The sequence below is a fragment of the Sinocyclocheilus grahami genome, unplaced genomic scaffold, assembly GCF_001515645.1.
Source record: "Sinocyclocheilus grahami isolate Dianchi unplaced genomic scaffold, SAMN03320097.WGS_v1.1 scaffold64.1, whole genome shotgun sequence".
Lineage (NCBI taxonomy): Eukaryota > Metazoa > Chordata > Actinopteri > Cypriniformes > Cyprinidae > Sinocyclocheilus > Sinocyclocheilus grahami.
Window position 1 is genome coordinate 1,262,714 of NW_015505243.1, and position 13,941 is coordinate 1,276,654.

General features: G+C 35.3%; 1 protein-coding gene across 2 annotated transcripts in view; it reads left to right on the forward strand.

The window, feature by feature from the left end:
• The first annotated feature begins 893 nt into the window (after nucleotides 1-893).
• Nucleotides 894-13,941, forward strand: part of LOC107584890 (UDP-galactose translocator-like) — a 13,869-nt gene continuing 821 nt past the window's right edge. The window contains exons 1-5 of one of the 2 annotated variants that reach the window (XM_016271658.1): nucleotides 894-1,190; nucleotides 5,651-5,833; nucleotides 7,127-7,278; nucleotides 7,745-8,439; nucleotides 8,792-9,209. In XM_016271658.1, coding sequence (XP_016127144.1) covers nucleotides 1,094-1,190; nucleotides 5,651-5,833; nucleotides 7,127-7,278; nucleotides 7,745-8,439; nucleotides 8,792-8,876 — 1,212 coding nt within the window. In that variant the 5' untranslated portion in view covers nucleotides 894-1,093 and the 3' untranslated portion in view covers nucleotides 8,877-9,209. Of the gene's footprint in view, nucleotides 1,191-5,650; nucleotides 5,834-7,126; nucleotides 7,279-7,744; nucleotides 8,440-8,791; nucleotides 9,210-13,941 lie in introns of those variants that run through there. The other variant, XM_016271659.1, reaches the window with a different exon arrangement.

The following is a 13,941-nucleotide window of genomic DNA, read 5'->3' on the forward strand; positions in this document are numbered from 1 at the left end:
ACGCTGGTAATTTTTTGGTAGGCCTACTTTTTTTTTATACCATAACTTTTTTGGTAATTTTATTTGTTTGACCCGAGGCTGCATCCTAAAACAGGTAGAGCAGCAGCAGCAGTAATCCCTGAGTTTAATGTTGAGTGTGGAAAGAGAATTACTGATGATATGAAGTGACATGTGACATGTGGCCAAGTATGGTGACCCATACTCGGAATTAGTGCTCTGCATTTACCCATCCAAAGTGCACACACACAGCAGTGAACACACACAAACCGTGAACACACACCCGGAGCAAGGAGCTTGCTCAAGGGCATCTCAGTCGTGGTATTGAAGGTGGGAGAGAGCTGTACATTCCCCCCCCCCACCTACAATCCCTGCCGGTACGAGACTCGAACCCACAACCTTTGGGGGACTTCCCCATATCTGATAGATATATCTGTATATGCATGTGAAATGATGGCCATGATTATTGCTTTGCAATGGGTAGAGGAGGTCAGGCCAGAGAGAGTGGTAATTGCAGCATTATGCAGTTAATGTGCAGCATTAATGAGTTTAACATTTTGCAACTCCAGGAGCAGAGAGGACTTATTGTATGAAATACTAGTCAAGTCAAGTCACCTTTATTTATATAGCACTTTTAACAATACAGATTGTGTCAAAGCATATATATATATATATATATATATATATATATATATATATATAATTTGTTTTTTTTGGGGTGTTGTGTATAGTGATTTAGATCCCGAGTCCACACTCCAGATCAGTGGGTGGCGGTAATGCACCCGAAAGCTGTTTGCCAACCGCCAATAAAAACAAAAGAAGAAGAAGACGAAGACGACCCGAGCCTGCACGTGGCGCTAAACCGTTTCCATAATTCAGAACACAAGGAAGTGAAGAAGATGAAGCGGACGTTAACAGGAAGCGCTTGTGTGTTTGGGGACGTCAACACTTTTCCTCGAGCACCTCTGCTCGTTTCCAGCTCATTCACCGCGTCTGTGAGCTGTTTCATGGCGCAGCGGCGGGGAAATCATCGTTGAGCATCGCTACAGACCGAGCGGATCGCGAGAGGTTGTGGACAGATTGGGCTTCGTGTTTGATGATGATAATGGCAGCAGCAGCAGCAGCAGCAGCAAGCACTGAGAGTCCGAACAGAAGCACTGAAGATAAAACATCCGCCCGAAGACACAATGAAGGTGAGAAACAGCAATTATTTAAACATCTTGACTGCTTAAGTACACCTTCATTTCAACGACTGCATCGAAGAAGTCAACTCCCCCGTTAAAAATGTATCATGGTAGCCATAGTTACCATCCAAATTCCATAGTCACCTCTAATAAAGTCATACTTTGATATTACCATGATTTTTGGACGTATATCACGGTAGTGTTTGACGGACAATGTAAATAACATGGTACTATGGTATTGCCATAAGTTACCATCACTTACAAAAAGTACCATGGTATTCCTTAAAGTATCCTGGAATATAAACCATGGTTCACGGGAATGACAGTCATTCAAGTATTCAGCGAAGTAAAATGCAAAGATTCTCATTTAAAGTTGGTCTCACATTAATTTATTATGATTATACAGTAACAACAATAACATCTGTAGTAATTATTATTATTATTTTTGTCAGAAACTATTATGGCATAGTGCCATAGATCTTATGCATATGTACTATAGCATTTTTTGAAGTGCTATGTAAATAGCATGAACTTGGCAGGCATTCAGTAATATAGTATGTATAAAAGTACCATGGTATTGGTTGTGGTTTACCACGGGACATTTTTTATAAGATTAGTTGTGGTGTAGAGCCCCAATAATGTACAAAAATACAAATAATTTTGTCACTTTTTTCTTTAATATCTCTAATTTTTTTTAACCTATATATATATATATATATATGTATGTATGTATGTATGTATGTATGTATGTATGTATGTATGTATGTATGTGTATGTGTGTGTGTGTGTGTGTGTGTGTGTTAGGGATGTAACGATTCACTCAACTCACGATTCGATTCACGATTTTATTTTTTACAAAATGAGATTTAAGACAAATTATAAATGAAATGTGTCCTTTTATTATTGCTTGGACAAAATGCTGCACGTTTCTTTGTGAAATTGAAATATAGCACTATAATAATATACTAATATAGCACTTGTAAATTATTGCTCTATTGTTGGTTTTGATTGCTTCTATTGTCCTCATATGTTAGTCGCTTTGGATAAAAGTGTCTGCTAAATGACCAAATTTAATTGAAATTTAAAAACAAGCCCCAAATCAATTAAATAAGTAGCACAAATAAAATAAATCTCTTCATATAAACAAACTAAGGCTTTGTCTGTGCACATTTAAAATGAGAGGCAACAACTGCATTTTAATCATGATCCAAACAAAGATGCAGCATGCATGCAAAATGAGCAGTTTTTAATCTAAATTAGACTGTATGATTTCGAAATTTGAAGCAAAAACAGAATGGTTTGTGAAACTATACATAAAAATATCTGCATGAAACAGCGGACGAGCTGAATGAGACGCAGATTCACTCTCTGCCAGCAGGTGGCGCTTAAAAGTGTTTCCTTGGTTTCTGCTGTAAACAAAGCAGCGCTGCACTTATGAACTTTAATATGCATTATACAGAGGCAAGAGGAAAATAAAAAATGCCAATAAATAAATAATGCTATATTTATAAATCAACAATCTGCATTAGTAAATGGAGGTCGACCGATAGTGGATTTTACCGATACTTAGGTTGGACCACACTGGCCGATACCGATTAATCATTCGATAGTTTTTCAAATGGATACTGAACGAAAACTAAAATAGTGCTTTACTATTGTTGTAAAGTGTTACCATTTCATTTCAACAGTCATGCTTAAAGATGGCCATCTTTAAATATCTACACAAAGACCATAGCATTGAAATTACATGCATATGGATATTGTATGTATACTCTGACACTTTATTTGCATTTTTTAAGAAAACACGATTATCTAATCAAAATAACAAAATATGTTAGTCACACCGGGCAAAAGCACAGCTCTGCGTCACGTCTAGGATGACTCATGTCACGTTCAATTCAAGTGGCATCCAAAACAGTTGATTTAATCACCAAACGGGCAAAAGTTCAGGAATAAAGAATAAACAAAGTGGCGTAGATGAGTTTGAAGTTCGGTGTTCAAAAAAACAGAGCAAAACGGAAAGAGAAAATATGATCTATATTATTGCTCTCTATTTGAAGCAGACTTTATTAGAGCCATAGAAATACGACCGTTTCAATGAAAAATGCACAATACACAATCTTACAGCCTAGGGTGATCTCTATGTACATGAGCAATGATTTGGGACAAATATTGCATAATTTAATGGAAAACCGTGTGAATGGCAACATATCAGTTTGCTTTAAACCTGCAACTTCGCTGGATAACAAATGCATTAATGTGACCAGCTGGAAATAAACGAATGCATTTACATTGCAGATGGTAACAGTCGTGACATTAAACATTTGGGTTGGACTTGCATGTGTTTTGGTCACATTGTTTTAACCGCTTGAGGCAATGCTAATGTTCTCATCCTCTCAGCCTTGAAAGCAAACTGCTGATCTTTCTCTACTAATTCAACATCTAGTTAGCAAATGAATTCCGTAGTAATAATATGAAAACATGCACTATAGTGTACTGTATACACACTGTTCGTGGTGTTTTAAAGGGTTAGTTCACCAAAAAATGAAAATTCTGTCATTAATTACTCACCCTCATGTCGTTCTAAACCCGTAAGACCTCCATTCATCTTCAGAACACAAATTAAGATATTTTTGATGAATTTTGAGAGCTATCTGACCCTCCCATAGACAGCAATGTAATTACCACGATCAAGGTGCAGAAGCATAGCAAGGAGATCGGTAAAATAATCCATGTGACATCAGGGGTTCAACCGTAATTTTACGAAGCTACGAGAATACTTTTTGTACGCAAAGAAAACAAAAATAATGACTTTATTCAACTATTCGTCTCCTCCGCGTCACCCTGTAGCTCCATTTTGGAGAATATCCACTGAACGTAAACGGCGTATGCTATTCTGTGTCAGCTGCGGCACGCAGAGACATTGTTTTCATTCAAATCAAAGCATAAACAATGTAGAAAACGTATCCGCGTGACGCAGAATAGCATACGCTGTTTACGTTCAGTGGATATTCTCCAAAATGGCACCAGGGTGACGTGGAGGAGACAGATTGTTGAAAAAAGTAGTTATTTTAATTTTCTTTGCGCACAAAGTATTCTCGTAGCTTCGTAAAATTACGGTTGAACCTCTGATGTCACATGGATTATTTTACCGATCTCCTTGCTACGTCTCTGCACCTTGATCGTAGTAATTACATTGCTGTCTATGGGAGGGTCAGAGAGCTCTCAAAATTCATCAAAAATATCTTAATTTGTGTTCTGAAGATGAACGGAGGTCTTGCGGGTTTAGAACGACATGAGGGTGAGTAATTAATGTCATAATTGACATTTTTGGGTGAACTAACCCTTTAAATCCCCATCTGAATTGTCTCGCTCTGTACAGTGCGCAGTGTCATGTGTTGAAACAAACAGCCAGAGGCGTCAGTGATTCCACATCTAGAGGCCACTCTCATACTGTCTAATGACAGCAGACCTTCTCAGACGCTCCAGCAACAGACGAAACCCAGAAAAACTATTAGAATGGATTTTGCAGATAGTTTCGGCAATCAACTATCGGTCCCGATTAATCGGCAAAACCGATAATCAAACGGTCAGCCTCTATTAGTAAATACTGTAAAAATGTTAATTGTTAGTTCATAACTAATGCATTAGCTAGTGTTAAAAGTTGTACTTGACTTTGCAGTGCTTTGTATGTGTAAAAATGCTCCAGAACTGCTGTTGTAGTGGATGTTATGCACCACAAGGGTTAATCGTGGCAGTGGTTTTCTCATGTAAAGTGCTTTGAATTTCCTCAGTCAGTAAATAACCTGTGAAACGATTTGTCCTGCCTATCTTGCAGACAGGAGCTCTTTTTACCTGTCAGATGGGTTTTGACGGTGTGACATTTTCTTATGTCTGTCTGCATTTATGACTTTCTTCACAGAAGAAAAGACATCAGCGCACTGAAAACCAGCAAAACAAGTTCTTAAGTTTCACAGATCCTGTTCATAATGTCTGTAGTGTCCACAGCCTCTCTCTAGTAACCTAAGCTTAAACAACTTTTTTGTTATATGTATTCTCCCTAATAATAATGTTTGCCTTTATTTATTTCTTTGATTTTGTTTTCTCACCCTTTAATATTGTGTAAGTCAGATAATGTTGTAGTTTTGGCTCTTTGCCGGCGAACTAATAAATGAACCGGTATTCAGTAATAAATGAACTAGGAAAGTGTTTAGTGAATGAATGAAGTGTCTGTATGTAAGCAGGGTGTTGCCACTGGGTTGAGCAAACATTCGCCCACTGTCGACATATGTAGGTGTGTCCTAACTGAAAATACAAACTAAACATTGACTAGCCTCATTCAGAAAAGTGAAACGCTGCCATAATGCTGACGTCAGTGTTCAGATCTGTTAATTCAGCACTCCAGTTATTCCGGTTTCACACTGGCAGTGAAAAACTTCGTTTTGACTAAAAGATTATGTCTCTTGCAGTCAACAAGAAGTTGAAGTACATCAGTTTGGCGATTCTGGTGATCCAGAATGCATCGCTCATCCTCAGCATCCGTTACGTGCGAACGTTGCCAGGAGATCATTTCTACACCACATCCGCCGTGGTGATGGCAGAAGTTCTTAAAGTCCTCACCTGTCTGGTCATCATCCTGATACAGAAGAGAGGTGCGTTCACTGGAAACACATGGTGGCATGTTAAATTGCAGCTAGTGACATAATGTGTATTAGGTTCAAAGATTAATGTCTTATCTCACAGTTAATACTTCGTTGTTTTTGAACAATGTATACATTTATTATGATTTAACATGCATTTTAAAAGAAATGCCACCTTAATATTTTAATGGAATTCATATATTTTAAGTGTGGCTAAAGTGCCCAAACACTAATCGACATCGGTCATCTAATCGGTCAGTTAAATAAAAAATTTTTTTTAAGAAATTAATACTTTTATTAAATTGATCTAAAGTTATTTAAAATGTTACAAATTATTTCTATTTCAAATAAATGCTGTGAATGCTTGAATTTTCTATTCATCAGAAAATCCTGGAGAAAAAAGATGTATCATGGTTTCACAAAAATATTAAGCAGCAGAACTGTTTTCGACATTGATGTTTCAATGTTTCAATGTTTCTTGAGCAGTAAATCATTTTATTAAAATAATTTCTGAAGGATCGCGTGACACTGAAGTCTGGAGTAATGATGCTGATTTTTGAACAATGTATACATTTATTATGATTTAACATGCATTTTAAAAGAAATGCCACCTTAATATTTTAATGGAATTCATATATTTTAAGTGTGGCTAAAGTGCCCAAACACTAATCGACATCGGTCAGTTAAAAAAAATTTTTTTTTTAAGAAATTAATATTTTTATTAAATTGATCTAAAGTTATTTAAAATGTTACAAATTATTTCTATTTCAAATAAATGCTGTGAATGCTTGAATTTTCTATTCATCAGAAAATCCTGGAGAAAAAAGATGTATCATGGTTTCACAAAAATATTAAGCAGCAGAACTGTTTTCGACATTGATGTTTCAATGTTTCAATGTTTCTTGAGCAGTAAATCATTTTATTAAAATAATTTCTGAAGGATCGCGTGACACTGAAGTCTGGAGTAATGATGCTGAAAATTCAGCTTTGCTTCACAGGAATAAATTACAATTTAAAATCTATTCAAATAAAAACATTTTATTTTTGTTTAATTGTAATATTTCACAATATTACAGTTTACTGAATTTTCAATCAAATAAATGCAGCCTTGATGAGATACAAAAACTTTAAAAAAAAATCTATCAACCCTAAACTTTTGAATGGTAGTGTATGCAATAACAATACTACTACTAATAATAATAATTAATATATATTTTTAAATGATTAAGTTTATTATTAGTAGTAGTAGTATTGCAGCAGTGTGTCTGATGATAATGTATCCTTTCTCATTTTTTCTGAATACAGGTAATGTGAAGTCCTTTGTATCGTTGTTGTATGACTCTCTAGTCGTACAGTATTTGGACACGCTAAAGTTAGCAGTTCCGTCACTCATCTACACTTTACAGAACAACCTGCAGTATGTGGCCATTTCCAATTTACCAGCAGCCACTTTCCAGGTAAGGCTGCTCCACAATTAGTTTTTATGCCCTTACTTCCTCCTCTCTACTGATTCACTCCGTTTCACTTTGAGAGTCTGCTTATAATATTTTAATCTATATTGTATGTAAATTTCAATGTAACGATATATAGTAACAAACTTTCATGTTTATCAAAATATATGTTTTACGAAAACGTTTTAATACACTAAAACGTTTTAAACATTTCTGAGTGAATCAGAGTTTTGAATTATTTCATCGAAACAGAACCAGAACACATTCATAGAAATGAATTGAACATACTATCGAACACCGTTTTTGCAATTGAAGTTTAAATCATTGATGCTATTAAATGTTTTAAAATGTTAAATATTTTTAGCGGCCAATACTTATAGATAAATGAAAATACAGTTTAATGAGTTACTCAAAATATTAATTAAATGGACATTTTAAACAATATTTAACCAATTAGATTTGTTTTCTGTAGGTCACATATCAGCTGAAGATCTTGACCACAGCGTTGTTTTCAGTGCTCATGCTGCGCAAGAGTCTGTCTAAAATCCAGTGGATCTCTCTAGTGCTGCTGTTCGCCGGTGTAGCTATCGTCCAGGTGGAGCAGGAGGGTGGAAAACAGAAGGAGGCTGTGACCAGCACCAACCAGAACTACTTCAAGGGCCTGGTGTCCGTGATAATTTCTTGCTTATCCTCCGGGTTTGCCGGCGTTTACTTCGAGAAGATCTTGAAGGGCAGCTCGGCCTCGGTGTGGATGAGAAACATCCAGCTCGGGATCTTCGGGACAGTTTTGGGTCTCCTCGGCATGTGGTGGAACGACGGCGCCGCCATTGCTGAGAAAGGCTTCCTGTTTGGCTACACGCCCATGGTGTGGGGCGTCATCTTCAACCAGGCCTTCGGCGGCCTCCTGGTAGCTGTTGTCGTAAAATATGCGGACAACATTCTCAAAGGCTTCGCCACCTCTTTTTCCATCATCGTGTCCACGATCACTTCCGTCTACCTCTTCGGCTTCCACGTGGACCTGATCTTCACGCTGGGTGCGGGATTGGTCATCGGAGCCGTCTACATGTACAGTCTCCCCAAACCGAACTCCAGCACTTCCAGCACCAGCACATCTTCATCTAGTCACAGCAAAGGAGGAGACTTGGAGCTGGATGCTTTCCTCCCAAAGTCAGTGCTGGTGAAATGAAATGAAATCTGTGTCCCCTTCTATTAATTGCTCTTTACCTCTCTCGGTGGAAGTCCTAACTCTCTCCTCTTACTTGTTTCTCTCTGCTGCTGTGGGTTTGGGTGCTTCTTAACCATCTGGTTTAGACTAGGTCGTTCTTGAACGTGGCTGTTGGCACCTTATTCTTTTGGAAAGCACAAGCCAGAGAGACGTAGATGTGGGGTTTGCTGTTTTCAGTGTTTCTGTTTTTAATACCAAAAACAAGCAGTGGCATTTTTCACCTTCGTAGGCATATCTCTCTCAAACGTCTTCACCTCCCTTCCCTGTTTGCCTTAAACAGCTTTTTCCTGTTAGACAGCTCAATCTTGGGGAAGAAGATGTGAACATAATTGCCAGGATAGTGCTGAGCAGAGGAACATTTTGGGCTGGATTGACTTGAAAACTAATGGGTGAATCTCACAAACCATCTACTTCAAAATCAAGAATCGAGAGAAAAAAATTGAATCCTAATCAGTACCAATACAAATGTTTGCATTGTGAAATGTAAGCACATTTAAGTCCCAAATTTGTAGTAATGCAATACAAAAAAAATTATCCTGTCTGGATACAATGTTTTTTTTGTGTTTTTTTTTAACAACACAAATTGAATTCAGTACAACATATACTACCATGATACATGAATACTTTTGAAATTGAAATAATATATATTTTTTACTTAAAAACAAGAAGAATTAATTTCAATACAACACCTACTACAAATAAAATACTAAAATGACACATAAATTCTCTTACATTTAAATAAAATATAATTTTTTTATATTTTATGGCATTAAGAATTTAGGAAAAGAATGTGCTTATTTGTGTTGAAAATAAATTCAATACAACACCTACTACAAATAAAATACTAAAATGACACATAAATTCTCTTACATTTAAATAAAATATAATTTTTTATATTTTATGGCATTAAGAATTTAGGAAAAGAATGTGCTTATTTGTGTTGAAAATAATGCAGAAAGTCACAATGCAAAAATCTTAATGGTCCACAAAACGGGCTTAATTTTCTTTGCACAAAAATGTAATTTCTTCTTTTTAAAAAAAAAAAAATAAATAATAATATTTATGAAATTTCAGTTTTTTTTGTCTTTTGATTTTGGTATAAAATGAATCCCAGACATTATTTAGACATGTAGAAGTATCTCACAAAACCTGCTACAAGTTCTTTGCCAAAATCATTGTTAACTGTGTTAATAGAGACAAAGAAAAATTATGGTTGAGAAAAGCTGGGTGAATGTCTGCTGTGTTTACAGGTAAAACATGGTAATACCTCATGGCAATACCTAAAGTTTGTAAAGTGGCAAAGAGCTTGATTCATGCGTAGCAGTAATGTGGCACTTTGTTGCTGGCGTGTTGAGTTTGGTCTCATTCCGAGTGATTTTGGGCTCACATAATAGTAGAGGTGTCAGATAAAGGGATGCTTTTAAATCAGCTTGCAGGGACTTAAGTTACATTCATCTCAAACATTTATCTCTGCCAGTCCTCCTTACCCATAATGCAATGTGTTAAGAGATGCCATCCTCACAAGTCTGAAAATGGCCACTAATTGACATTGAGCTCCATTAATATATTGAACTCAACTACAGAACTAGTTAAATATTTGACAAGCGGTCACTTAACACATTGTTTCCGTATGGAAGTTTGCTTTACCACCCTTGTCTTTGGCATTTTCAGCTCGCAGCTCTTTTCTGTGCGGGAAATTGACTAACTTGGTCATTTTCTAACCAAATGGCACCTTAATGAAGGCTGTTTTCATTGTGTGTGCATATGCGTGTGAGGGGGACTAATTTTGCTTAACCAACAAATGGTTAATGCTGTGCCTTTCTCAATCAACTTGTGACTGAATGGGAACTAGATATACTAGATATGTATACACTGTACATAATATCAAAATACTATATCTTCTTTTTATGATGCAAAAAATGAATCAAGATTTGTGAATTTCTTATGTTATGTATTGTACAAACAATTCTGTGCACATATTTGATACAAATGTCAAAACTGTTCTCAGTAAATCCCCACACACCTCAAGAGCACGTCCTGATAAAAAAAAAAAAAAAGAAATTTTTATTTATTTTATTATTTTTGCAGTAGTCAGTATGCTTACCAGAGCACATGTTGTATTTGGGGAGTAACAACAGGTGATGGATCATACGTTAGGGTTGGGGGAAGTATATGGTTGTAGTTTGGTGAAGAGGTTTTGTTGCTTGTAATGGGTTTTATATGCATGTTACGATTCATGTAATATTCAAAGGACTGGGTTAAGTGCTGCTTGATTGCTGAATGATGAATTTAGTCAGTAGATTTGAATTCTTCACATTGTTTTAGGGTAAAGAACTGTGGCCAGCAGTGATTGTTTACTTTGGTTGTTTACATATGCACTAATAATTGGCTTTTTATTTTTTTTAATTTTAAAGTCAACATGAAATGACTCTATTTAATTTATTACATGATGCTGTGCACATTTATTTTTAATTTTTTAATGTTTTCTCTAAATGTAACAATTTGCCTTTCACATTGTTTTAGGGTAAAGAACTGTGGCCAGCAGTGATTGTTTACTTTGGTTGTTTACATATGCACTAATAATTGGCTTTTTATTTTTTTAATTTTAAAGTCAACATGAAATGACTCTATTTCATTTATTACATGATGCTGTGCACATTTATTTTTAATTTTTTAATGTTTTCTCTAAATGTAACAATTTGCCCATCTGCAAAATTATATTAAAATAGGTAATGCAGAAATTTATTGGCTATTAATGTACTAATGTTATGACCCTTTTACGCTAGTGGCCAAAAGTTTGGAATAATTGCTGCATTTATTTGATTCAATTACAGTAAATAGTACAGTAATATTGTAAAATATTATTACAATTTAAAATAACTTTTTTCTATTTTAATATATTTGAAAATGTAATTTATTGCTGTGATGCAAAACTACATTTTCAGTCTTCAGTGTCACATTCAGTGTCGAGAAACATTTCTTATTATTATCAATGATGAAAACAGTTGTGCTGCTTAATATTTTTATGGAAACCGTGATACACTAGTACCATTCAAAATTTTGGGGCAAGTATCATAAAAAATAAATAATTTATTATTTTATTTATTATTGTAAGGATGCATTAAATTGGTCAAAATAACAGTTAATGAAAACATTTATAATTTTACAAATACAAAAAAACTGCTTTCAACATCGATAAGAACCATTATTGAGCACCAAAAATAACTGAAAATCCAGCTTTGCCATCACAGCAGTAAATTACATTCAAACATAAAATAAAGCAGTATTTTAAATGTAATAATTTTCACTATTACTGGTTTTACTGTATTTTTGATCAAATAAATGCAGTCTTGTTGAGCAGAAGAGACTGCTTAAATTTTTTTTTGAAATCTTAATTACTCCAAACTTTTGGCCTCCAATGCTGACTGAAGATCGAATCAATACCTTTGGTATACATGTTTATCATTTAACATGCTAAAAAGGTAAAAAAAAAAAAATTCTAATTAACATTTCATGTTGATTTTAGTTCACAAATTGTAATGTTACTAGTTCCCTGCAGCTCTAAAGCTGATAGTCTAGATCTTAAATCCCATCGCTGAATTGTTTTCAGAGACTTTCAGAAACGAACGAGCTGAGAGTGGCCTCAGGCAGCTGAAGTGATTGTGTTTGTGGTAACATATGTTATTGAATGTGTATATGTGTGTTTGTGTATGAGAGAATTTACCACAAGCCATTTTCTGACAAAACACTTGTGCGTAATGCTGACCATCATGCAAATTTTCATATTTGTTTGAGAGATTATGATGATGGTTGTATGTCAGAACATGGCCCTTTAAGATATATTATCATATTTATATTATCATGAATATTAGGGTTACAAAAGATGGGAGCATTTTCAGTGAATCGCACTGAAACAAGTACAATGTGAACTGAAAACACTGTCTTTGTTTTCTTTTGGCTCATTGGTGATTAGATCTGATTTTAAATACTCGAGCTGAAAGTGATCGTATGTACAAAAATACAATGTCCAGTTGCGAGTTCTGTTCAATTTTGTGTTCTGTGACAACTGTTAACACCTCCTATTGCAGAAAGACTGCTCAGATTTCATCATCACAGCTGATAAATCGAGGACGGCCTCTGTTAAGCCCTGTCTCTGGCACTATGATCTATATTGTAAATAGTCTGTGAAGAGTTGAAATACAGCCCCTGGTGGCTAATTTCGTATAGTGGCCTCTTTCTTGAGGCTGACAATAAACATCAAATAGAGAATAGAGTTGCTGTTTCTTATATGAGCCTCAGAAGTGAATCTTTCTTGTGTGTGCATGTGTGTATAACCCCAGTGTAGATAAAACATGTCACATTTCACACCAAAAATCAAAGCATAGACAAGAAATACAGTTTTGTATGAAGACCATTTTTAGAGCAATTAATGCAATAATTTAATAATTCCTCCTATATATTTTTTTATTGCTGTAAGAATGTAATGCATCTGGATTTTTCACTGTGGTTTGAGTTTATTTAGTTGTAATTCCCATGTGTTACAGCACGAAAAGCTGGATTTTCAGGGCAAATGCTGATATAAAAAATGCAACCAGAACAGGTTATCAGATGCGATTTTGCTCAAAGCCTGCATGAGGATACTAAACACAAACTGAACTCTTGTATCTTTTATATAAATAAACTGCATGGCCTAAAGTATGAGGAAAATTGCACACCACATTTACATGCTCGTTGAACTATTAATTCCATAAACATTGTAACTAATTAGGGAATCGATCCTCCATAAAAGACTCTACCTTTTTGGGAAGGCCTTCAACTAAAGATGGAGCAAATATCATCTCCTTGGACCTTGCATAAGTGACATAGTCATGCAGAAAAGAATACTATACATGCTCATTTAAAGGAATAATTCACCCAAAAATCAACATTTACTGAAGATTTACTCACCCTCAGGTCATCCAAGATGTAGATGCGTTTATTTCTTGATCAGAACGGATTTGGAGAAAATTAGCATTACATCACTTGCTCACCAATGGATCCTCTGCAGTGAATGGGTGCCGTCAGAATGAGAGTCCAAACGGCTGATAAAAAAAATCACAATAATCCACAAGTAATCCACACCTCTCCAGTCCAACAATTAATGTCTTGTGAAGTGAAAAGATGCACGTTTGTAAGAAATGACTTGTGTATTATGATGTTTTTATCAGCTGTTTGGACTCTCATTCTGACGGCACCCATTCACTCCAGAGGATACATTGCTGAGTAATGAGCAATCTCATTCTGACGGCACCCATTACTTATATTGACTTTTTTGTACCCATTTATGATGAGTTTAGTTTAAAAAGCTAAATCATTTCATAATTGTGTCCATACTTTAATTTATGGATTGTGTAATGAGTATATATATTTCTCACAAATTACCATTAAAATGCAAGCAAAACTCA